General features: G+C 38.7%; 1 protein-coding gene across 1 annotated transcript in view; it reads left to right on the forward strand.

The window, feature by feature from the left end:
- Window positions 1-1,186: 1,186 nt before the first annotated feature.
- Window positions 1,187-24,971, forward strand: part of Sptlc3 (serine palmitoyltransferase long chain base subunit 3) — a 123,333-nt gene continuing 99,548 nt past the window's right edge. The window contains exons 1-2 of the mRNA XM_021194536.2: window positions 1,187-1,282; window positions 1,362-1,581. Coding sequence (XP_021050195.1) covers window positions 1,465-1,581 — 117 coding nt within the window. The 5' untranslated portion in view covers window positions 1,187-1,282; window positions 1,362-1,464. The remainder of the gene's footprint in view (window positions 1,283-1,361; window positions 1,582-24,971) is intronic.

Below are 24,971 nucleotides of genomic sequence, written 5' to 3' on the forward strand. Positions count from 1 at the left end.
ATAAAAAAAGTTAAGAGAGGGCCTCAATTTGTAGCGTAGTCTAGGCTGGAACTTCTTATGTATTCTAAACTGCCAAATTAACCTAGAATTAACCATTGTCGTGCCTCCAGCTCCTCAATAATGGGCTTACAGGAGTGTACCACCATATCCTGTTAAGGATATTATTTCTGAGGCCTTTAGTCTCAGATACGTAATCTGAGACTGATATCAACAGAGGAAAACCACAAAGATAGGCTCAGAAATATCAACAGGCTATAAATGGTTGGTATTACATAACAAACCAAAGTGCCCTTTGATGGAAACTGGAAGAAACAGACCTCTGATGATTGTTGTATTGAAAGAATATGGGTGGTAGGTAAACCAGAGGTATTTGTAGAGTATGAATCTATGATCACCATATGCCTCACATTAACAGTCAGTGACAAACTTAAGTTCAAGTGTCATTTCCTACTGTGCTACAGATATATTGTCTCATTTTATATACAGAAAACTGAAATATAGAAAAGATAAATGGCTCCTTTAAGGTCATATGATAAAAAGTGACGCATTCCTCGAAAGAAAGAGTGTTCTGATAGAGAAGGTAATGACTCCTGTAAGGCTATAAATATGACGCATTCGTTTTAAGAAATAGAATGTTCTGTTTCACAGATTTCTGTCTGTCCTAAATTTTAAATGCCCTGGGAATCTTTATCATTTCATCCTTTGGTATGTTGTACGGTGCATATGTTTCTATGTGGGTTATGAATAATGCTGTTGCAATTTAATATTTACCATGGCCAGTGATAAGTGTTGACCATTTGAATCATGTTATACAATTTAGTCACCTTATATATATAGTCACGTATTTTCAGTGATCAATGACCACCAGCTTTTCTCCCACCCCAACTGAAACTTGGTACCCACTGACCAATTCACTGGTCCTTTGTCCTGCATTTCCTAGAAGTCACTTGCAAAGGAAATTTTCTGGCACAAAGAATATTTAGGTTTTTTAATTTAAGGTTAGCTTACAATGAAAAAAAACATTGTAACTTTATGGGAAGGGGAGAGGATACAAGAAAGAGAAAGCTTTGTAAGTAACCCTTCAGTACTTTGAACTGGGAGTGGGCTGTATATATCTTTAAAAGTCTCTCCACCTCTCAGCCCGCCTCCTCAGTATTTGTCCCTGGATTTTTTTTTTTTTTCTTTTGTCTCCAAATCACCTTAACCTCAAAAAGAAGCTAGCTCTCAGAAACAGGTTTGTTGCCATGGAAGGCACAGTGTCACTGGAGTAGACTAGTAAAAGGTAATAGCTAAAGATCTAGTCAATAGATAGGCTGTGGTTCTCCTTCTGGAAAATCCTGACTGGTCGGATTCCTTTAAAGGCTCTGCCTACAGTGCTTTATGTCATCACTTCAGTTACTTGAAAACTGAAGTTCCAGGAGACTGCAGAAAGGGAACCTGCCTTGACTCCAGCACATCCTCCCAATGGCCAATCCAAATGACAGTGCTGTTACGAATGGGACTCTACACAATCCTAACACCCAGCAGAGAAAAAGGCAAAGCACTGGTTGTGTGAAAAATGGGATCTCGAAGGAAGCCCAGGTAAGAGGCTATGTCTGACACCTCTGATCTGCAGAGCTAAAATATTTCCGTATTTCTTTGCAGCACTGTCTAAGACAGTCTTTACTCAAAGAAAAAAAAAAGCTTCTTTCTTGAGATATTTTATTGTGTTGTTTCTCTGTTTTGTCTAATCCTTTATGTGTGGTTGTACAAAGCTTTGGAAACGGAACTTCTTCTCTAGACAAGAGAAGATGCATACAGAGTCACAAGATCCTAGTGTGGATTTTTTTAAGCTTTTTGTTTACCCTCGAGCATTTTGGGGGATGTGGTTGTGAAAGATTAAACCCTTTGACTCGCCAAACAGCCTTCTACACTCAGGGTGCTTCGGAAGTAAAAGGGAAGTGAGGGTAAATCTTGTGGCGATTGTACGGTAGATAACCCTTGTCCCTGATGGCCCTGAAGTGTTTCTCTGGTTGGAAGGATCCTTTGGATGTTTAACAGAGCGTCTTCACAGTCACTACCTGATTATAGGCTAGAGTCTCTCTTTGAAATTTGACCCCCAGTATTCTTTTCTAGAAAACACTTCAGAAAGTGTAGCTTAGGGGGTTCGGAACTCTGAGAGCAAAGCAGCACCTTTAAAACAGGCTTCTTAGTTATTTCCATACCACACTTTTCTTCCTCGTTTTGGAACGAGGCTGAGGCTGTTGCAAAATATTTGAGGGGTTGTGCTAGGCAAGAGAAATTTAAGAACATACTCAAAATAGTGTCCCAAACTTGGGAGGATCTTGAATAAAAGCAACTGTGCGTGTTGCATACCATGCCCGGACTCTCTGGTCTGAGTCGCATGGTGAACTAATCTTCATAAAGGACAAACTTGTGTAGACAGATAGACAATCTAACTGGGGTGAATTGGGAAAACTGTATGTGGAACCCCATGCAATCCTTCCCTTGTTCAATCACCCTAAGAAGCCAGCCTGTACTGGGGGAAAGTTCAGATTGTATCAAGCACACAGAACAGATAAGGATGGCTGGGAATCAAATTTGCAGGTCCAGTTGGAAGGTGCAAGAGAATGTATTCAAGAGCCTGGCTTGTGTAGTAAAATGATATGGTCCCTCGAACGTATCCCTCTCTTACCAGAAGACATTGGAAGCATCTACCAGAGACCTCAGTCTGGAGCAGGATGAAGAGAAGGAGCATAAAGAAAGCACATCACTATGTACCATCCACTCAGATCATTGCTAAGATGCCCCTTGTCCCTGAAGTACCTGTTTCACTTGCCACTGTTTACCTTCTAGGCTATTGTGATTCATGGGTATCTTATTTGAGCATAGATGCCTTCAAACAAGTTTTCCTTTCCTTTATTTATCATGGTTTCATAACTACATTCTAGTGCTTGAAAATGGAAGAGTAAAGAGAAGGGATAGTCATTAGACCCCAGAGGTACATAAGTATAACAACTGTACAAGACCGCCACACTCTTAGTGTGGAAGCTTCTTTGGGAGCAACTGACAGGGTCACTGCTGTGGCCTTTCTTGGCAGCTCTTTCTGACCAGCCATCCTGATCCTGTTTGCTAAGATGTATTTAGAAGTTTCTAAGTTGAAATTGGCTTCCACTGAGAACCTCAATTGTGCTTAAATATTTTCCTGAAATAATAAGGTTGCCTGAGGTCCTGACAGGATGAAGAAACCAAGGGCCTATTTTCTCCCTCCAAAGTATAAATAAAGTTGCCTTTATTATCATGATCCTCAGGAAAAATTTGACCCCATGAGCCCCTTAGCAAGCTATGCGTTGACCAACAATGTTGCCTTTTGGCAAAAAAATTCAAGCCATGTAGGTGCCTGAGGTCAATGATCTTCCAAATGCTTTGCTGGGACTTAGGTCCTATGGGGACAGTGCCTCAAACCCTACCAGCTTCAAGGAAGATCCCTTTACAGTTTCTTTTTCTGCTTCTTTGTGCTCACTACCTTTTTCACATACAGCTTCGATGTAAGATTTTGTTGGCAAAGATTTCTCAGCATAGTAAGCTAAAGGTAAACACTGGTAGGCAGTTTCTTAGGAATGTCCTTCATTTTCTTCCAGGGTAGCTTGGTGTAACCTTTGTGGCTCCAGTATGTGGACTCAGTAGCCAAAATTCACAAATCACCAGAAGCCAGAACTGTTCCATTTTGGAAATCATCTCAAGTTTCTTTCTGGAGTTTTTCTGATCCTTAATCCTATTTATTGCCTTTCTTTCCTCTTTAAGCCCCATATGCCCTAGGGATAAACTGAAACAGGCTTTTTATCACTGGTTAAGCCCATTCTTTGTTTAAAAGGCATTGGAGCGATCAGAGGGATTGCTACCACTATCTTAGGAAAATGAGAATAACCAATGAGCCATGTAGACTCTGCTTGACATGTAGTCATAAGCTAATCACCACAGGCTTATGCTATTAAGCAATGTAAAAAAATCAAGAACAAAATCTTACCCACTGAGTTTAAAGGTAACAAACATATCAAATTCAAATCATTTTCATAGATTTTCACCTTTGCACTAAAGCAGAAGGAATAGGCAAGAATATGAAAAGATCAGCAATGTTTAAAGTATTTAAAACTTTACACAGCATCATAAAAGATACTGAAAACTTCAAATGGACTGTAGAGTTGGCTCAGTGGATAACAGCACTTGCTTTTCTTTCAGAGGATCAGAGGTTAAGTCTTAGCACCCACAAAGTGGCTCACAATCCCCCATAACTCTATTTCTAGGAGATAGGGCACCAACTTCTGGACTCCCCATCACCGGGGTCACTTACATACATAGATGCAAAACACATAAAATAAAAGTAAATAAATCTTTAAAATATATTATTGAAGTGGGAAATTCCTTTACAATAGCATATTAATACATTTTAAATTAGTAAAAAATAATTTAAAGGGAGTGACAAGATACTAGAGAGAGGCATAAAATAAAGCTAGAATAAAACAAAATCCATATAATATTGATAGAAACAAGATAAAACATTTGCAATTCTGTCTATGGAAGTTTATAAATTTCTTGTGGGTAGAAAATGTCTTAAACCAGGCAAATAACTTGAAAATTATGTAGAAAATTATAAGGAAAAATAAATAGAAAAATTGCTTGAAAAGATAATGAGGGATAATAAGCACTATGTTATACATAAAATAACTAATGACTTTTATGATAACAAATGAGTATACCGTATTAGAAGTGATTATAAATCCATACATAAAAGTAATGGGATATATAGGTTTTTAAAATAATATTTACATAAAGAAAGCCATCGTCACTATAGCACAAAACTCAAGATCCACAAAAGAAGAGGTTTAAAATTTACCAAAAACATTTCTTTCTGAATGACATCAAAATTTAAAAAAAAAACATAAAATCATCAAAAGGCATATCATAGTCTAGGAAAGTGTTTACAGTTCACAGCATAAAGTGAAAACACACAAACACACAATCTATGAAGACATTTTAGAACCCAACATCTAAAAAGTCTAAATCTAGAGACAACAGTGGGAAAATGTACAAAAAATATAGAAGGTGAGAGGGGCTGGAGGACAGATCATCATAGAATCACAAAGACAGACCCAGTTTCTCAGTGGTGTCTATGAAGTGCAAAATCAAGATGGAATGTAGTTTAAAGAATCTAGTGATTTATGTCAGTACAGCACCAGTCGTAAGACTAATAAAATTATCAGTCTCTGCTTGGTGTCACAAGTACATTTAATATAATGTGCCTCACATGATTCTCATAAGAACACTGCTAAACCCCTATTGATTTCTATTATTTTTATAAAGATAAGGAAATTGAGGTGCTAAGAACATAAGTAACTTCTCAAGATTATAAATGCTAGAAAAAAAAAAAAAAAACTCTACCGTGAGACCATTCTCCTGAGAAGCCTTGGACAGTAATTGTAAGCACGGGATCCAAGAACGCTCTGCTGTTCTTCCTGCTGCACAATATTCTGTAATTGAAAGTGTTAAAGGTAACAAAAATTATTATTATTATTATTATTATTATTATTATTATTATTATTATTATTATTATTCTCTCCAACATGGATTTAGCTCTTTGAGACCACTGGACATTCTAAACATTTTTCAGCCACCATCTCATTACGTTTCAACTTGACTTGCTTCAGCAGTGAGGAAACAGTTTAATCAAGGTCATCAACTCATAATCATCAAAACAAAGTTTGGAAATTAGGTTTGCCCAATCCCTAATCTCAAGGCTTTGTTCCCTAATTCACACTGCCTCTCTAAACACAAAACAGTATTAGGAATAAGATTCATTACCACCATTATGAAGAAGCCCACAGCATTCAACACTATAAAATAATGTTAGTATGGATTATGGATATTATAGGTTGCTTTTTCCTTTCTATTTGGCTCTTCATAAAAATGAGAGATAATTTTCACAGATTATTCCAAACTCACATATTAGAGCTTTGTACATATAGCACACCCAACCACAAACACACCACAGCAGTGACCTATTCTATGCTTCCCTTTAAACAATTCTGGGTTAAAGACCATAGTTACATTTGTGAGCTTGAGTCATTTGGATTCAGAGATAAGTACATAGGGAGTCCTGGAAGTAAGTTGCCTGGTACTATAGAATGTCTGCCACTTCTAGAAGCGTAGCTTCCCTAAATATGTGGCTCAGTGTATGCAATTTTTTCTGAAAAGATTGATATTAGTAAATAATAGATGACAAAAATAAATGAACGATGAGTATGAATTATTTATGACATTTCTCATTTTTACCTCTCAATGAGGTAGCATCTCATGTTGTTCCCATTGAACCTAGATATCACCTAATGTTTTACATAGATAATACAGTATGACTAAGGAGCACCCTGGGACTCTTCAGGAAGACTTACAGCTTGAACCCATAAAATAATCACTCTTGGAACTTAGATAGCATTCTTGGCAGGAACTTAAGTAGCTAAGAATTCAAGTAGGAAGAAGAAAGTGTTTGTGCTGCATTCTTATCTGAGATGTCTCAACAACTTGCCCACTATGGAGTAAGCTAGCTTCATGGTGGCTCCACTCTCCTTGGAGCCTGTCTATTTCAACTGATCCTTGTGTCCCGACTGAGCTCTGACAAATGACAGATTTCCAAGTTGTGTTTCTTTTAAATGTGGTGGCACTTTATGAGTCAGCAATAGGAACTGGACATGTGAGTATTCTATTCGTTTACAATATATAAGGAAGTCACTCTTTCATAATCATTTTACATACTTGTACATATTTTGAGGAGTTTGTTTTGATTACCCAATGCTCTCAAGTTTTGGTCATGATTCCTTCCCCTGTAAAGAAACATTTACCCTATTTTGCTCAGTTTTGTTTTGTTTAGAATAAAAGATTGTGTGTTTTAAACTCGATATGTATCTGACTGTAAAATCCAAATGCATCACCTCAAATATATTCTACACAAACTCAAAATTATTTGCATAATTGTTCATCCTGGGGAGACAAATGATTTGTCCATCTTCACCTTTCTGGGCTGTTGTGCTAACATCTGATGCCAGAATACACAAGCTGGAAGAACTCTTGTGATTGTCTCCAGACGCCACTAAATGTCGTTAGGAAATTCCTTTCTTTTTTTACTATCTACAGGAGATACTCAGTAGTATCTATTAAACTTAGCCATTAAACCTTTCCCCTCTACTGCTATTGTGGGAAAGTGTCCAATAATGTCTGATATATAATAGTAGCTTAGTAAATTCTAGACATAAACCCTGAATTCCTTCATCCAATGGAAACTTATCAATCTTCACATTGTTTGGTTTGCCAGTAGTATTTGTCACAAATATTCACTCTCCCTTACCACGATCTGAATATTGACTGAGTGTTTTCCCCAAGAGTTGACATGTTTACTGATACTCAGTATGGTGGTACACAGGTAATGGGACTTTCAAGAGCTAAGCCTAATGAAGTCATTAGATGATTAGATATTGCTCTTGGAAGTAAGAAAGATAGTTCTTTGGGCACCCTGAGTTGGTTCTCATCAGACAGAGCTACAGGAGTGAATACAATCCCCAAGTCATTCTGTCTCTTTGTCTCTATGTGATCTCTTGTTCTTCACCATGAGGTAATAGAAATAAAGGAGCCATTGTCAGGGCCAGCAATTTTATTTGAAGACTCAGTCTTCAAGACTGTCCATGATATAAACTTCTTTATAAAATACTTAACTTCAAGTTTGCAATGAGCAATGAAAACAGATAGACTTTTTCATTAAGACATTTCTTCTCTTGTTTTGTTTTGTTTTGTTTTTTAAGATATACTACTCTTGGTTTTTTTCTCTTTTATTGATAACTATTCTTTTCTAGCTTCTGTTCTTATTTCCTACTCAGGTCTTTGACCTGTAAACAATGGCAACCCAGGGGGTCAACCCTTGCATCTTTACTCTTTTCCAATCTCATTGACTCTCATAGACTCTCATCTGCTTTTCATGGTAATCTGACCTTGTCTCCTCACTATACCTGCAGTAGGTATTTACAAATGCTATGATACACACAAACACACACACACACACACACACAAACACACACACACACACTTGATTCCCTATTTAATCTCTGACCTTGAATATTCGAAAAGTTCTTAAACATAACTTATGAACAACTGAGTTCCTCTTTCTATTTCTTAAACCTGCTCTGGTTATGGCCCTTCACTTCTCAGTAAACAACAACTCCATCCTTCTTGTGGCTCAGACCAAAAAACTAGGCATCAGTATTGATTTTCTTCTTTCATTCTATCCTTTTTACATTCAGTGTGTGTGTGTGTGTGTGTGTGTGTGTGTGTGTGTGTGTGTGTGTGTGTGCATATGTGTGCATATGTGTGCATTTGGAGTACAAAAGAGCACATTAGGTCTTCTGGAACCTGTGAACTGCCTGGAATGTTGGGAATCAATATTCTGATCCTTTGCAAAAACAGTAAGTACCATGACTAATTTAGGACCAAATGTTTTTAAAAACTGATTAAATTAATTGATTCATTGTAACTATCAAAGTTCTATATCCTACTATTATGTATGCCGTTGTACTTGTAACATGATGACTAAAAACTATCTTCTTCAACTGGGAATGGTAGCCCACACCTAGAGTCCAGCACAGAGGAGAGAGAGATGTGAAAATCAAAATATCAAGGCCAGCCAAGCCTACAGACTGAGAATCTGTCAGAGAGAAGAAAAGAGGAAAGGAGTAAAGGAGGGAGGGGGGAGGGAGGGAGGGAGGGAGGGAGGAAGGGAGGAAGGGAGGGAACATACCAGCTTTGTAAAAGTCACTAGGCACAAGATCATTTTTGATGACCAGGTACTAGAAACATTTGGGTGGCATGTAGACACTACTTGTGTTCTATTCCAAGCCCAGAGATAGGTTCAAGCTTTTAAAAGTAGGATGTTTTCAAGAAAATAAAAATAGAAATAAAATCTAATTCATCATGTCAATATAATTCTTATGGCTTCTTAGAAGAAAAAAATGCCTAGATTAGAAAAGAAGCTGGCTAATCTCTCAGATATGTGCGCTTGTCACCAGGTGCTAATAAATTCTGCATTTCTCAGAATCTGTTATCTATGAAAAATCAGTTTAATCTTTTTAGATCAATTACTCCATATGCAAAATAATTTTATAAAAATATAACTAGTAAACTTATACATTGCCCTATAGTTAAGAACTTTACTAGTAATAATTTGTTCCATCCTCCACTAACTACATGGGCTTAAAGTGGTTTTGTGCTCATTTTATGGACAAAGAAATAGAGTCTTAGCAAAGTTACCTGGCTGAATATCTAGTAATATATACAGGCTGCTCCTTTTGTCTAATTTTGTCACAATACAAAAAGTTGTTTACTATAGCATTTTATTATAAATATTTGCAAATTTATGGAGTTTTTTTTAAATTCTATAAGAAATGCTCAGATATCTATCACTTATAGTCTACAACTAGTATTTTGCTATATTCTACTCATTATCTCTCCTTCTATTCATTCATCAATCCACATATTTTATGTATTTTAAAGAAGTTGTAGAGCAATTATACTGTGTCCCTAAACCACTCAGCAGGCATACCACTAACTAAACTTCAATATTGGCCCACAGCTCTTTTTATTTGAGGTAAAAAAAAAATTAATGTTTTTTTATTAGATACTTTTTTATTTACATTTCAAATGCTATCCCGAAAGTTCCCTATACCCTCCCCCCGCCCCTGCTCCCCTACCCACCCACACCTACTTCTTGGCCCTGGTATTCCCCTGTGCTGGGTCATANAAAGTTTGCAAGACCAAGGGGCCTCTCTTCCCAATGATGACCGATTAGACCATCTTCTGCTACATATGCAGCTAGAGACACGAGCTCTGGGGGTACTGGTTAGTTCATATTGTTGTTGCACCTACAGGGTTGCAGCGCCCTTCAGCTCCTTGGGTACTTTCTCTAGCTCCTCCATTGGGGGCCCTGTGTTTTCATCCAATAGCTGACTGTGATCATCCACTTCTGTGTTTGCCAGGCACTGGCATAGCCTCACAACAGGCTGCTATATCAAGGTCCCTTCAGCAGAATCTTGCTGGCATGTGCATTAGTATCTGGGTTTGGTGGCTGATGATAGGATGGATTCCCCGATGGGGTAGTCTCTGGATAGTCCATCTTGAGGTAAAATTTACAAATATATAATGTATATTTTCAGTTAATTTTTACCTAGGCTGTCTCCTGATTGATTTTACTAGATAGATTTTCCTAAGACCACTTGATTGGAGTCTTTCAACTTCTTAACATGGAAACCAATCTGTAACACAGGAACCAATACACAGATTATCATCTGATCTGGTAGAGGAGGAACTCACCTGGTAATTTTCAACTAGAGAAATGTCGATTTTTTTTTTAGATCCATAATCCCAGTGGGATCAAAGCTACTTTTATTTTTGTTTTTAGAGCATACCAGCTAGTGAAAGGTATTCTGAGTTTAGAAATCCTCACAATTCTAAAACAGAGGAAAAGCTGTCCTGAACTCTTGATATTCAGGGCAAGGCCCTTCCTGGAAAGTTCCAGGAAGTTCCCTTTTTAAAATGAACAACAACAAAAACAAACAAACAAACAAACAAACAAAAAACTCAGCTTCACAACGGATATAATAAACCTAGAAGAGGCAGCATGAAAGAATGAAAAGAAATTTTAAGATAGGGGAAAGAGGTATTTCCAAGGAAAGGGAAAGGAGCTACAAGGACGGGAGCAGGATATAACAGAGATGGGGCACAAGGGAGAGTCAACAAATGTGACATGTATATATGAAAATGCTGTAGTAAAACTCTTTACTCTGTATGCTCATCTTGCACAAGCTGTAGACCAGCACTTAGGAAAAGTTAAAATCACTAAAGAGAAACAGAACAATGTGAAAGGGTTGCTTCTACATTTGTCAAACTCCTTATTTATTTATTTATTTATTTACTTACTTACTTACTTACTTACTTATTTATATAGGTTTTTCGAGACAGGGTTTGTCTGTATAGCCCTGACTGTCCTGGAACTCACTTTGTAGACCAGGCTGGCCTCGAACTCAGAAATCCGCCTGCCTCTGCCTCCCGAGTGCTGGGAAAACACCACCTTGGTACACTCCTCTTCTTACTGCTGATGTGGCTTTTGTTTGAGTAAACAAATGCAGCCACTTGCCTAAGATCTCAAAATGACCTGTTGGAAAATATATTTGTCCTACTAGCAGTTCCTAGTACCTGTAAACTACATACACCATGATAGTGCCAAAAAAAAAAAAAAAAAAAAAAAAAAAAAAAAATCCCAAACCAAACCTTAGAGAAGCCTGGGTTTTAACATGTTTGTCAGGCAATGGGAATGGCTTAGTACAAGTAGGAGACTCCCATAAATAATAGAACTTAGGCTTATAGTTAGCTAGGATAGCTAGCTATGTTTTCTATGGAGTCATGCTTCCTATTGATATTCATATTGGATTAATGGACCAGATACTCATATATCTACTCTAATATTCAGAAATAAAAGTACTTCATGCCAGCCTGAGGAAATGATTTAGTAGATAAAATAACAATCTGCATGTACCAGTTTTTCAGTCCAATTTTTACTGTATTGCACCTATACAGTGCTTTGTGATCAGAAACCATGATGACTAAAATTTTCCTGTGTTTCCTACACTGGTTGATCTGTGAGTGCAGGTAAATAAATACTTGTAAAAATTAGATTTGTTCTAACATTTTTTTCTATATTATATGACACATGGTAAGAAAAACATAATGAGATAACTATAGTCTGGAAGCAAAGAAATAAACGATGCTGTGAATTTGTTATTTGAAGACAGTACATATACTTTCTGTATAAACAGAAGGCTTTTACAGAAAATAAGGTAGTTGGATCCATTCAATGTTAAAAAGGTGATCCAGATTTTGTGAGGTGTTAGTAGTGAAGAAGAAAAAGCAAAGGAATAGATGTCTCAAACAAAGAACCAAATTTTAATGAACACAGGACAGGAGAACAGTAGTCAAACTCAAAGAAAAATAGTAATTTCTTTTTTAGGCTCAGATGGATGTGTGTTTCTGCCAAATACAGTCTAGTTTGGTGACCAAGATGTTTGGGGTATGCCCCCAAATACAGTATCTTAGAATCAAGGAAGAAGCAAAAGAAATCAAATCATCTTAATTCAGAGCAAAATATTACTTGCAAACTACATGCAATTCACCTATCTCAAACAGTGATTTCTCCAGCATCCAGTAGCCCTACTCATATTATAACTCATCCACAAATCATTAGCTTCCCAGAACTGCAAAGGAATACCTCAATGAACACCACATTTTGGTGTTCAAGACTTGTCTCTATTATTGCTTCATTCCTGTGCAATTTAAGAGAATAGCCTTGTGACTTGGAGTCAAGCTGTCCACATGTCCGAATCAACTGAACAAGTTGGTCTCATTGAGTTTTCTTCCACAATGAACATTGAAGAGATATAAAATTACCACTTATGAAACACTATGAATCACTGAATGTATGGTCTCTGTGAGAATTCTTTCTCCATACAATGTTCTAACCATAACTTTGAATGTGCATATCTGGTTAGGCCATTGTTTAAACTCTCCAGCAGCTCCCTGTCTTAGGATAAAAACAGTAATCCTCATTTTCCTTCTCTCACCTTGCATACTGCTCAGCCTCCTTTTTTTAAATATTCACCCCATAAATAGTTGCTGGACACATAGTACGTGTCAGGAACTTCTCTAGGCATTGGAGCACTAAGAACATAGGAGTAGAAGGGTCTCTCCTCCTGGAAACTGCATATCCCCCACACACTTGCCCTTCACTGTCTTGCAAGTAAGGTTATACACTGTCTTAGCTAGGGGTTCCATTGCTGTAAAGAGACACCATGACCTAAGCAACTCTTATAAAGGACATTTAATTGGGATGCTTACTGGTTCTGAGTTTCAGTCCATTATCATCATGGTGGAAAGCATGGCAGAGTTCAGGCAGACATGGAGCTAGAGGAGCTGAGAGTTCTACACCTTGTTCTGAAAGTAAGTAGAAAACTAACTCCCAGGCAGCTAGGAAGAAGATCTCAAAGCCCACCACACAGTGCTCCACTTCCATCAACAAGTCCACACCTACTCCAACAAGGCCACACTTCCTAATAGTGCCACTTCCTGGGCCAAGCATATTCAAACCAACACACACACACACACACACACACACACACACACACACACACACACACATATTGTTTGTAGCTATCAGCTCTTTCATTTCCTGGGTAGACTTTGGTTCCTGATAAGTACCCATTGATCCTTCAATTCTCATTTTAATCACTGATTCCTTGAGTTTGACTTTTCTCTTTCTTTGGAGGATGTCAGAAACCTCTCTATTCCATACATAGCATCATTAGTTGTGACCATTACACAACTGTATATATGAATGTCCATCTGAATTTCCATCTAGGTTAGAAGTTGGCAACATTTTTCTATAAATTGAAAAATATTAAATATGTTTAAGTCATTCAGTGTATCACAAATGCTTGACTCTGTTATTATACCACAAAGGGCAACCATGGACAATACATGCAAACAAGTGTCCCAGTAGAACTCTAATAACATCAGGCATGAGTTGACCCATAAGCCACTGCTTGTTAATACCTAAACAATAGAATTTCCAATGATGGTGGAAATAATCCATACATGACTTTTCCAGTAGGCTAACCATAAACTACATACTGAGAGCAGACATATATGATTAACAACTACATCTCTTATTTCTGTTTTACTATTAATACAATTGATTGGCTATTACCTCTAAATACATCTTTCCCTCTATTCTTATAACATGGTTATTTTCTGTGAAGATTTTTTCTCACTACTAAATACAAATTTCATGAGAATAGAAATTCTAAAACTAACTTCCTATGTTGTTTTCCCATAACTAATACAGATGTATGAATTTAGTAGAGTCTTTTTAGCTATTCGTAAGCATCAGAAAGGGAAGGATGACATCCAAGTGGCTACTTTATTTCTGAGTTATGTTCTAGTCTATCATGTCTCAATATTCTAGCTTCATATTTGATGTTGGCTTAAGCTCTGGTATGTGAAGTTGAGCAATTCTATTCAGATATGTATTTTCCTGCTTTATTGCCTGGGCCAAGATACTTAATGACCTGTACCTCTCTGGTTTTTTGTTTGTTTGTTTGTTTGTTTGTTTTTTGGGGTTTTTTTACTGGTTATTTTATTTATTTAAATTCCAAATGATAAATAAATTTACATTCCCCTTGCTGGTTTCCCCAACCCCAAATCCTCTATCACATCTCCTGTCACCCCTGTTTCTATGAGGGTGCCCCCCACTCATCCACCCACTCCAGGTTCACTGCCCAATCATTCCCCTATGCTGGTGCATCACACCTTCACAGGATCAAGGGTCTTCCTCACATTGATGCCAGACAAGGTCATCTGGAGCCATGGGTTCCTCCGTGTGTACCCTTTGGTAGGTGGTTTAGTCCTTGGGAGTTCTGGGGAGTCTTCTTGGTTGATATTTTTGTTCTTCCTATGAAGTTGCAAATCCTTCAGCTCCTTCAGTCCTTCCCCTAACTCCTCCATTGGGTCCCCAGGCTCAGTCCAATAGTTGGCTGCAAGTATCAACATCTATATTTGCCAGGCACTGGCAGAGCCTCACAGGAAACCTCTATATCAGGCTCTTGTCAGCAAACACTTCTTGGAATCAGCAGTAGTGGGTGGTTTTGGTGTCTGCATATGGGATTGATTCCCCTATGCTAGGGCATCAAACCTCCACAGGACCAAGGACACCCCCTCTAATTGATATCAGACAAGGCCATCCTCTGGTACAGATGTATCTGGAGCCATGGATCCCTCCCTGTACACTCTGGTTGGTGGTCTAGTCCTTGGGAGCACTGGGTGGTCTGGCCAGCTGACGTTGTTCTTCCTATGTGGTTGCAATTTCCCTCTGATCCTCCAGTCCTTCCTCCAGCTCCCACTCTGGGATCCCTGCACTCTGCCCAATGGTTGCCTCCAAGTGTCCACATCTGCACTGGTCAGTTGCTGGCCAAACCTCCCAAGGAACAACCACACCTGTGCCTGTCAGCAAGTGCCTCTTGGCAACAGGAACAGTGTTAGGTTTGCTTTCTGCAGACAGGTTGGATCCTCAGATGGGGAAGTCCCTGGATGGCCCTTCCTTTAATCTCTGCTCCAATTTTTGTCCCTGTTCTCCCTTTGGACAAGAACATTTCTGGGTTAAAATCTTTGACATGGGTGGGTGAACATGGCCTCAACAGGGGGCAATGCCTATCTACTAGAGGTGGTCTCTACAGGATCTATCTCTCCGCATTTCGACTAAACTTATCCCTGTTGGGTCCCTGGTGCCTCTAGTTTCCCTGGTGTCAAGGACCCTCCACTGATGCCCAGTCCCTGATTTACTGCTACATATTTTTATTTGATTTCCTGACCCTCTGTACCTTTCTCTCCCATCCCCTCGAGTACCTAATACTACCCCCATGTTTCCTCCTCCTCTTCTGTCCCTCCCAGGTCCCACCTCCCCCCACCTCACACAATCATCCTGTCCCTGCCTCAATGCAGGACTAAAGTGTCCACACCCTTGACTTCCTTCCTCCTAAGCTCCATATGGTCTATGGGTGATGTCATGAGCACTGTGAGCATTTGGGCTAATATCCACTTATCAGTGAGAACATACCATGTGTGTTCTTTTGTGTCTGGGCTACCTCACTCAGAATGATATTTTCTAGTTTCATCCATTTGCCTGTAAATTTCATGAAGCCATTGTTTTTAGTAGCTGAGTAGTACTCCATTGTCAAAATGTACCACATTTTCTCTATCCATTCCTCTGTTCAGGGACATCTGTGTCGTTTCCAGCTTCTGGCTAATATAAATAAGGCTGCTATAAACATAGTGGAGCATGTGTCCTTGTTATATGGTGGAGCATCTTTTGGGTAGATGCCCAGGAGTGATTTAGTGCTTAGGTAGTACTATTTCTAATTTCACAGCAACCACCATATTGATTTCCAAAGTGGTTTTACCAGCTTGCAGTCTCACCAGCAATAGAGGTAGAATCTGCTCTTTCCACTCTGACTGGCGAGTGCTATAACCTGAGGTTTTTGATCTTAGCCATTCTGATTTGCGTGAGGTAGAATCTCAGGGTCGTTTTGATTGCACTTCCCTGATGACTAAGGATGTTGAACATTTCTGTTGATACTTCATGACCAATTGATATTCCTCAGTTGAGAATTCTATGATTAGCACTGTACTCCATTTTTTAATAGGGTTATTTGGTTCTCTGGAGTCTAACTTCTTGAGTTCTTCGTTTATTTTGGATATTAGCCCTCTATCGGATGTAGGATAGGTAAAGATCCTTTCTCAATCTGTAGGTTGCCATTTGTCCTAATAATAGTGTCCTTTGTATTACAGAAGCTTTGCAATTTTACGAGGACCTATTTGTCAATTCTTGATCTTAGAGCATAAGCCACTGGTGTTCTGTTCAGGAAAATTTTCCCTGGGACCATGTGTTCTAGGCTCTTCCCCACTTTCTCTTCTATTAGATTCAGTGTTTCTGCTTTTACGTGGAGGTTCTTGATCTACTTAGACTTGAGCTTTGTACGAGGAGATAAGAACAAATTGATTAGCATTTTTCTACATGATAACTGCCAGTTGAACCAGCACAATTTGTTGAAAATGCTGTCTTTTTTCCCACTGGATGGTTTTAGCTTCTTTGTCAAAGATCAAGTGACCATAGGTGTATGGGTTCATTTCTGGGTCTTCAGTTCTATTCTATTGATCTACTTGCCTGTCCCTGTATCAGTACCATGCAGCTGTTATCACGGTTGCTCTGTAGTACAGCTTAAGGTCAGGGATGGTGATTCCTCCAGAATTTCTTTTATTGTGGAGAACAGTTTTTGCTGTCCTGGGTTTTTCGGTTATTCCAACTGAATTTGAGAATTGCTCTTTCTAACTCTATGAAAAACTGAGTTGGAATTTTGATGAGATTGCATTAAATCTGAACATTGCTTTCAGTAAGATGGCCATTATTACTATATTAATCCTGCTAATCCATGAGCATGGGAGATCTTTCCATCTTCTGAGATATTACTTGATTTCTTTCTTCTGGGACTTGAAGTTCTTGTCATACAGATCTTTCACTTGTTTGGTTAGAGTCACACCAAAATATTTTATATTATTTGTGACTATTGTGAAGGGTGTCATTTCCCTAATTTCTTTCTCAGTCAGATTATCCTTTGAGTAGAGGAAGGATAGTGGTTTCCTTCTGTTAATTTTATATCCATCCACTTTGCTGAAGTTGTTTATCAGTTGTGGGAGTTCTCTGTAAGAGTTTTGGGGGTTGCTTAAGTATACTATCATATCATCTGCAAATAGTGATATCTTGACTGCCTCCTCCTTCACAATTTGTATCACTTTGATCTCCTTTAGTTGTCTAATTGTTCTGGCTATAACTTTAAGTACTGTACTGAATAATTAGGGAGAGAGTGGGCAGCCTTATCTTGTCCCTGATTTTAATGGGATTGCTTTGTGTTTCTCTACATTTAGTTTGATGTTGGCTATTGGTTTGCTGTATATTGCTTTTATTATACTTAGTTATCGGCCTTGAATTCCTGATTAATACTTTTAACATGAAAGGGTGTTGCACTTTGTCAAGGGATTTTTTTAGCACCTAATGAGATGATTATCTGGCTTTCCTTTTTACTTGAGTTTGTTTATAGAGTGGATTTTGCTGATGGATTTCTGAATATTGAACCATTCCTGCATCTCTTGGATGAAGCCTACTTGATCACAGTGAATGATCATTTTGATGTGTACTTGGATTCAGTTTGTGAGAATTTTATTGAATATTTTTGCATCGATAGTCAAAGAAAATTGGTCTGAAGTTCTCTTTCTATGTTTGGATTTTTGTGGTTTATGTATCAGTGTAATTATGGCTTCATAGACATAATTGGGTAGTGTTCCTTCTGTTTCTATTTTGTGGAATAGCTTGAAAAGTATTGGTATTAAGTGTTCTTTGAAGGTCTAATAGAATTCTGCACTAAAACCATCTGGTCCTGAACTTTTTTTGGTTGGGAGACTTCTAATGATTGCTTCCATTTCTCTAGGACTTGTGGGACTGTTTAGATGGTTTATCTACTCCTGATTTAACTTTGGTATCTGGTATCTGTCTAGAAAATCATTTATTTCATCTAGATTTTCCAGTTTTTTTGAATATAGACTTTGTAGTAGGATCTGATTATTTTGGGGATTTCCTCAGTAATGTCTCCTGTTTCATTCCTGATTTTGTTAATTTGGATATTGTCTTTGTGCCCTCTAGTTTTTTTTACTAAGGGTTTATCTATCTTGTTGATTTTCTCAAAGAACCAACTTGCCTATTGCTATCTGGATATCTCTGGTTTTAACTGGACTTGCTGACTGACTGGAGCTTGTCCCTCCTGTGAGCCTGTAAGCCTGTGAGCCTGTGAGTCTGTGTACCTGTGCACCTGTGAGCCAGGATGTGTCAGAACCCTGGGGTTGAGCTGCAACTGGGGTGTGTGCTGAGTGGGTGGGGATTCAGAGCAGAGGCTCTGCTCCCACATAGGTGAAAACTGGAAGGAACACAGCTCTCTGGTTGGGTGTGGTATCTGTGGCTCAGAATCCTGGGGGTCCTGGTTAAGGCAACTATTGGGGTGGGGTTTGGGCTCTCACCAGTTATCCTGGATGTGTCAGAACACCTGGGGAGTTGAGCTGGGACAGGGGTGTGTGCTGAGTGGGTGGGGATTAAGAGTCTACTTTTACAGGTATAACAGGGCTCCAAAGGGTCATGTTGCTGTAACTCTTCTGGTCATTCTTGTTCATGATTATTGTATTCTTCTTCCTCCATAGCATGGCAGAAAAGGCCCCCTCTCCTTCTCTGTGTCTCATTTCCTCTGTGACCCAGAAGTCGCACCTGTTGATTCCAATTGTTTTAAATGTATCAGGGCTTGTTTTATAGCTTGCTTGTACATGCTTTTGAGAGAGTGTGCATTATTTTGTTTGGAGAAGAATTCTACAGATGTCTGCTGTTTTGTCTATTATCAAGAGTAGAATACTGAAGTTCCTACTATTACTGTAGAATGTGTTCTTCTTCCATTTCCTGTTTGGTTTTGTTTCATGTATTTGTGGGTTTTAGTAGCAGTAAACATGTTTGTTGTTATGTTTCTTGGTGGATTGCAATTTTACCACTCTACAGTTATTCTCCACAATAAAACAAAATGCCTCTTTCTTTCTTATTTTTGTTTTAAGTTTTTTACTTATTCACTTTACAGCCTGTTCACTGCCCTCCTCAAAGTCACTCCCTCCCACAGTCCTTCCCCCATCTCCCTCTCTCCTCCTCTGGTCAGGTGTGGAACCCCCTGAAATTCCCTCCATCATGGCATTTCAAGTCTCTATGAGGCTAGGCACAACTTCTCCCACAGGGCCAGACAAGGATAAATTTGGGGTTAAGAGTTTTGTGGGTGGGGTGGACTGGTGTCCCTGGGTGGCTTGGCAGGTAAGAGCACTGGTCTCTCCATTTCCTCGCACAGTTTACTTCAGAGGTCGACGAGTGTGAGTGCAGCAGCACAGCTCTGGCAGAGGGTATTCTTGCCAACCAGCCTTTTCCACACCAGCAGTGTATTTGCAACTGTGAGTCTGTGCTTTGACAGTGAATAGCTGGATTTCACTTTGCTTTTAGGCAGCTTGACACTCTGCCACTTGGTGGGATTGCTTCCTCCATTCACTTCTATTATGTGACAGGAATCATTGGGTTAACAATTGCCAGGTTTTCTTTTTTTCTTTGGCTTGGCTTGGCTTTCTGGGTGTCTTGTATCTGGTTTAACTCTAATACTCCCTTTGGATTCAGCAAATGCTCTGGTGTAATATTTTTATTACTTTAATGATTTTTCTTTTATTCTTGAGTTTTCTTCATAGTCTCTTTGGTACTTAAAATAAATATATAGAGCTGGCAATGCTGCTCTGTGGTAGAACACTTGCCTAGACTGAAGACACAGTACTCCAAAAATGAATGGACAGGGAAAGAGGGACAGAGAAGAGTTAATTTCATTGATACCCATTTACCATTTCCTCTTCTACTCATCAGTTTCCGTGGACTCTCACCTGCACCTCGGATTCTTTCCTTACTCCAACATAGATTCAGTCATATCTAAGTACTTCGTGCCATTATTTAGTATGTGCCCATCAACAGCATCACTAATACACTTGCACATATTATATTGTATAATGTCTTTTTAAATCATTCATTAGAAAAAAGAGAGAAATGTACATATTACATTTTAATGATTGTATAGCAGAATCTTCCTTTGTTCTTGGGAGTGGAGATGACTATATTGAATTGCTGTTTAAGACTTTTAGACTGAAGATCTTTTGTTTGTTTGTTTTAGATTCCTAAGAGCTTTCATCTACTCATGAATTCTCCAAGTTATTTCTTTCACGATGCACTTATCTTACATTCATTTTCTTTTATTCATAAACTCTCCCAGTTCTTGTTTATCTTGTAAACAGTCACTTTTCAATCATGATTTTTTTTCCAATCCCGAACTACTAATCCTTCTACATTTAGAATGTTGCCTTCTGGACACCATCATGTGTGCTGAGGGAGAGCCACCCACCTCACTGATGTCACTAGGGCGTGTTGAGTTGCTTTTTCTTGCTCTTCATCTTTATCATACACATTTTTACTATCATATTGATAGTGGATCTATTTGCCTTATATCTTATTTTAGATGGAAATAAGCATCTAAATATGTAATCAATAAATGTCATGAAATTTGGGAGTTTCTGGCCAATATTCTTATAATACTTTACTAGAATTTTTCTATCTCCTTTCTTTCCTTTCAGCTTAAGTAACTGTTTCTGTTTTAAGTGCTATCTTACATTTTCTCCAAGTGGCCCTAGTCATTCCCCTTCATTTTTATTTATTTCTGTGCATTTGGAGGCTTTGGTTTGTATAAATCCTAACAACATTTTCTGAGTTTTTTGACTTCCAAATTAAATATACTACAAAGTCTCCATGCCAATTTTCTCGTTTGATTATTACACACCCCTCTGAAAGAATATCCCCTTGTTACCCATAGTAGCCTTGAATTCCTGGTCCTTCTGCCTCCATCTCCCAGTTGCTGGGTTGCAGGTGTGTGTCAGCATGTCCAGCATTTGCATCATCTTATTCCACATTTTTATTTGAGTCTTTTATTTGATGAGACACTGTTATCATGGCTTTCTATTTCTTTCAACCAAAGTGTCTTTTTGGCTTTTTTGTAACTTCTTTATTTTTATTTTATGTGCACTGATGTTTGGACTGCATATATGTCTGTGTGAGGGTGTCAGATCCCCCAGAACAGGAGTTACAGACAGTTGTGGATTCTAGGAATCGAACCTGTGTCCTCTGGAAGAGCAGCTAGTGCTCTTAACCACTTGAGAGATGGTTTACATCTCTCAAGCCCCCTTTTCTGCATTTTGAACATTTTGTAATATGTCCATGTGTTCATATTTTTGTAGTGACCTTTGCCTTTGCTCTCTCTCTCTCCCTTTTTGGAGTTGGTCTTAAGTTACTGTCTGAAGTTACTTGCTTTTATGCCAAAACACTTTATTTTTTCTTCTAAGATTCATGTGTCTTTGCTAAGTCCAACATTTGCATCACTCCCATGGGCAGTTTCTCTTGACAGCTCTCCCTTACTGTTTGTATAGGTTATGTTTTCCTATTTCTTTACATGGCTCCTGATTTTCTTTTTACTAACTGAACATTTAAAATAATAAAATAATAATATATTGTTACATACTCTGACCAAGAATTTGTGTGGGTGTATCTCTGTTTATGTGATCTTGTGTATATACCTGTGTGTCTGTATGTGTTTCTTTGTGTATATATGTCTGTGTGTGTCTTTGTGTGTGTGTGTGTGTGTGTGTGTGTGTGTGTGTGTGTGTATGTGTGTGTGTGTGTATCTTTGTGTGTCTGTGAGTTTGTTTGCTTTAGTGGCTTCCCTGAACTACTTTCATAAGATCTCTGGTCTCAGAACACAAAGCTCTAAAACTGCTCATATCTGCCTTCGTATTGGCGTTAGAATGACACTTTCAGACTCTCCAATATGTCATCTTTCCTAGTCACTCTGGTGAGCTACCAGCCTTGATGTGCATAACTCTTAGCTGCTCATCCCCACACTTACAACAGGCAGTTGTTTTGTTGCCTGTTACCATAACAAGGCCCAAGCTGTCCTTTAACCCATCTCAATCAGCATTACTTTCATTTTTGAAGCCATTCTTTGAGGTTTGGTCTGACCCCAAAAGGGCTCTTGTTAGCTGTGTACTTTCTCTGCTTCTCTGGAAAACTGACTCCTGACTACAGTTTGACTTGAAATTTCTGGAGCCACTGCTGTCTTCTATGCTGCTTATCACAGAAGCATATATATATTCATATATATATTCATATATATATTCATATATATATTCATATATATATTCATATATATTCATATATATTCATATATATTCATATATGAATATATATGAAGAAATATATATATATATTTATATATATATAAATATATATATAAATATATATATATATTTATATATATATATATATATTTCTTCATTCATTCCTGAATTCTCCTGCTTTGTTTCCAAATAAAGTAAATTATTTAAAGTATTGAATGCTTTGAAATTTTGTGTTTTTATGATCAAACTCTCTGCCTCAGTAAAGTCGATAAATCTTTCTTTCATAGCCATCTACTGAATAGTTCCTGTGTCTCTGTTTTATGAACGGGACTCTGTGTGGCACAGTAACCTCTGGAGGTCTTGGCTTTCCTCTTCTACCATAGAAATCTTATCTGTCATACTGTGGTAATCGTACTGAGGTAGGGTAAGGGGCTGCAGTTATCCCTGCCAAGCCAAGTGCAGTCTCCATCGGGAAGGTGGGTAGTCAGTTGAGAAAAACATCTCCCTATCCCTCAGTCACATTTGTGTGAAATTTCATCATTGTAGAGCAGTATTGGAGCTTGATGAGAAAGCTGGCAGACTGGCATCTCCTTGTGCCAGCTTCAAACTGAAGGAAGAAGGAAAAGCCCCATCTTTATAGCCATACCCACTCCCAAATTTCCAAGTTTCTGAGTGAAAAAGTTGGAGGAAGTAAGTTATGGCTTAATACCAGAGACTTTCACTGATCTCTGAGGGTATTCCATTGATTATCTTGGATAAATACTATATCATATTAATGTTCATACAATTTCTAAAGACTTTGTAAATTTGTATTTCTTTGTTTATTTTTACCATAGAGTATCCATGGCACTATTAGGAAAAATGGATACACATGCATGCATGCACACACAGCACACACACACACACACACACACACACACACACACACACCAACCCTATACTGAATACAGAATACTTTGACAGAGTTTTGAACTCCATGTCATTCCCAGTGATTTGTTTTTCTGCTCAGGAATCACTTAACTGCTCCAATATACACAGAGATAATCTCCCTGTCATCACTTATGAAAGGTTCATAAGCTCGTCAGTGACAGCTCTTAATTATAATATGCAAACTCTGCCTGCATTCCACTGTAAGTAGGACAGTGAGCATCGCCTTACCTCTAGTCTTCAGGATTCCACTGGCATTTTACCATCCCAGAGTTGATTTCAAAGCTAAGCTTCCTATCCCAGTAGAGTGAATAAGGCCTGAAACTTTCCTTAGGCCTTGTAGTATAATGGAATGAATGTTTGCCATGTTCTATGGGCTACTTCATCTTGAAATATCTCTCTCTGTCTCTCTCTGTCTCTCTCTCTCTCTCTCTCTCTCTCTCTCTCTCTCTCTCTCTCTCTCTCTCTCTCTCTCTTCCCTCCCTTTGTTTTTCTGTGAGTGTATGTATGGGTTTATGTGTATGTATGTGTGTGTATGTGTATAGATGTGTTTGTGTGTGTGTGTGTATGTGTGTGTGTGTGTGTGTGGTGTGTATGTGTACATGAGCACTGAGGGTTCATTTCAAGGCACAAGAGAGCTATGCTTCCTCCCTCCTTATCAAGAAAAAGAAAGCCCTTACTAAGTAGTTTGAGGGAGATTAATTGGGGGGTACCCTCTAAGAATGTACCAGAGACCAGGGAGGTGAGAGACTCTCAAGAATCAAAAGGAGAGGCCTTAGACAAGATGCCCTACAATGGGGAGAGGGAACTTGTAGAGTCCACCTCCAACCAAAAGTCAGGGATGGATTGCCATTTCACAGTCAAAACTTTGACCCATAATTGTTCCTGTCTGAAAGAAATGCAGGGATGGAAATGGAGAAGACCCTGAGGAGAAGAAGATCCAGCGACAGGCCCAAAGTGGGATCCAGACCAAGGGGAGGACCCAATGCCTGAAATTATTACTGAGCTGCTGACCCCTGTAGTTGAATTAGGGAAAAGCTGAAAGAAGCTGAGGAGGAAGGCAACCCTGTGGGAGGACCCGCAGTCTCAATTCATCTGGTCCCCCAAGATCTCTCAAACACTGGACAACCAACCAGGCAGCATATACCAGCTGATATGAGGCTCCCAACACATACACAGCAGAGGACTGCTGAGTCTGGGTTCAGTCAGAGAAGATGCACCTAATCCTCAAGAGACTGGAGGCCCCAGGGAGTTTAGAGGTCTGATGTGGTGAGAGGCAGGGGTGGGAACATCCTCTTGGAGACAAGGGGCTGGGGATGAGGTACTGGATGTGAAACTGTCAGAGGGTGGACTGGGAAGGGAATAAAATCTGGAGTTTAAAGTAAATTAATTAATAAATTAATCAATTAATAAAAATAAAGGAATAGTCCATCTGTTAAGAAAGCATTTGTGGGGCTGGTGAGATGGCTCAGTGGGTAAGAGCACCCGACTGCTCTTCCGAAGGTCTGGAGTTCAAATCCCAGCAACCACATGGTGGCTCA

The sequence above is a fragment of the Mus pahari genome, chromosome 3 (genome assembly GCF_900095145.1).
Source record: "Mus pahari chromosome 3, PAHARI_EIJ_v1.1, whole genome shotgun sequence".
In the NCBI taxonomy this organism is placed as follows: Eukaryota; Metazoa; Chordata; class Mammalia; order Rodentia; family Muridae; genus Mus; species Mus pahari.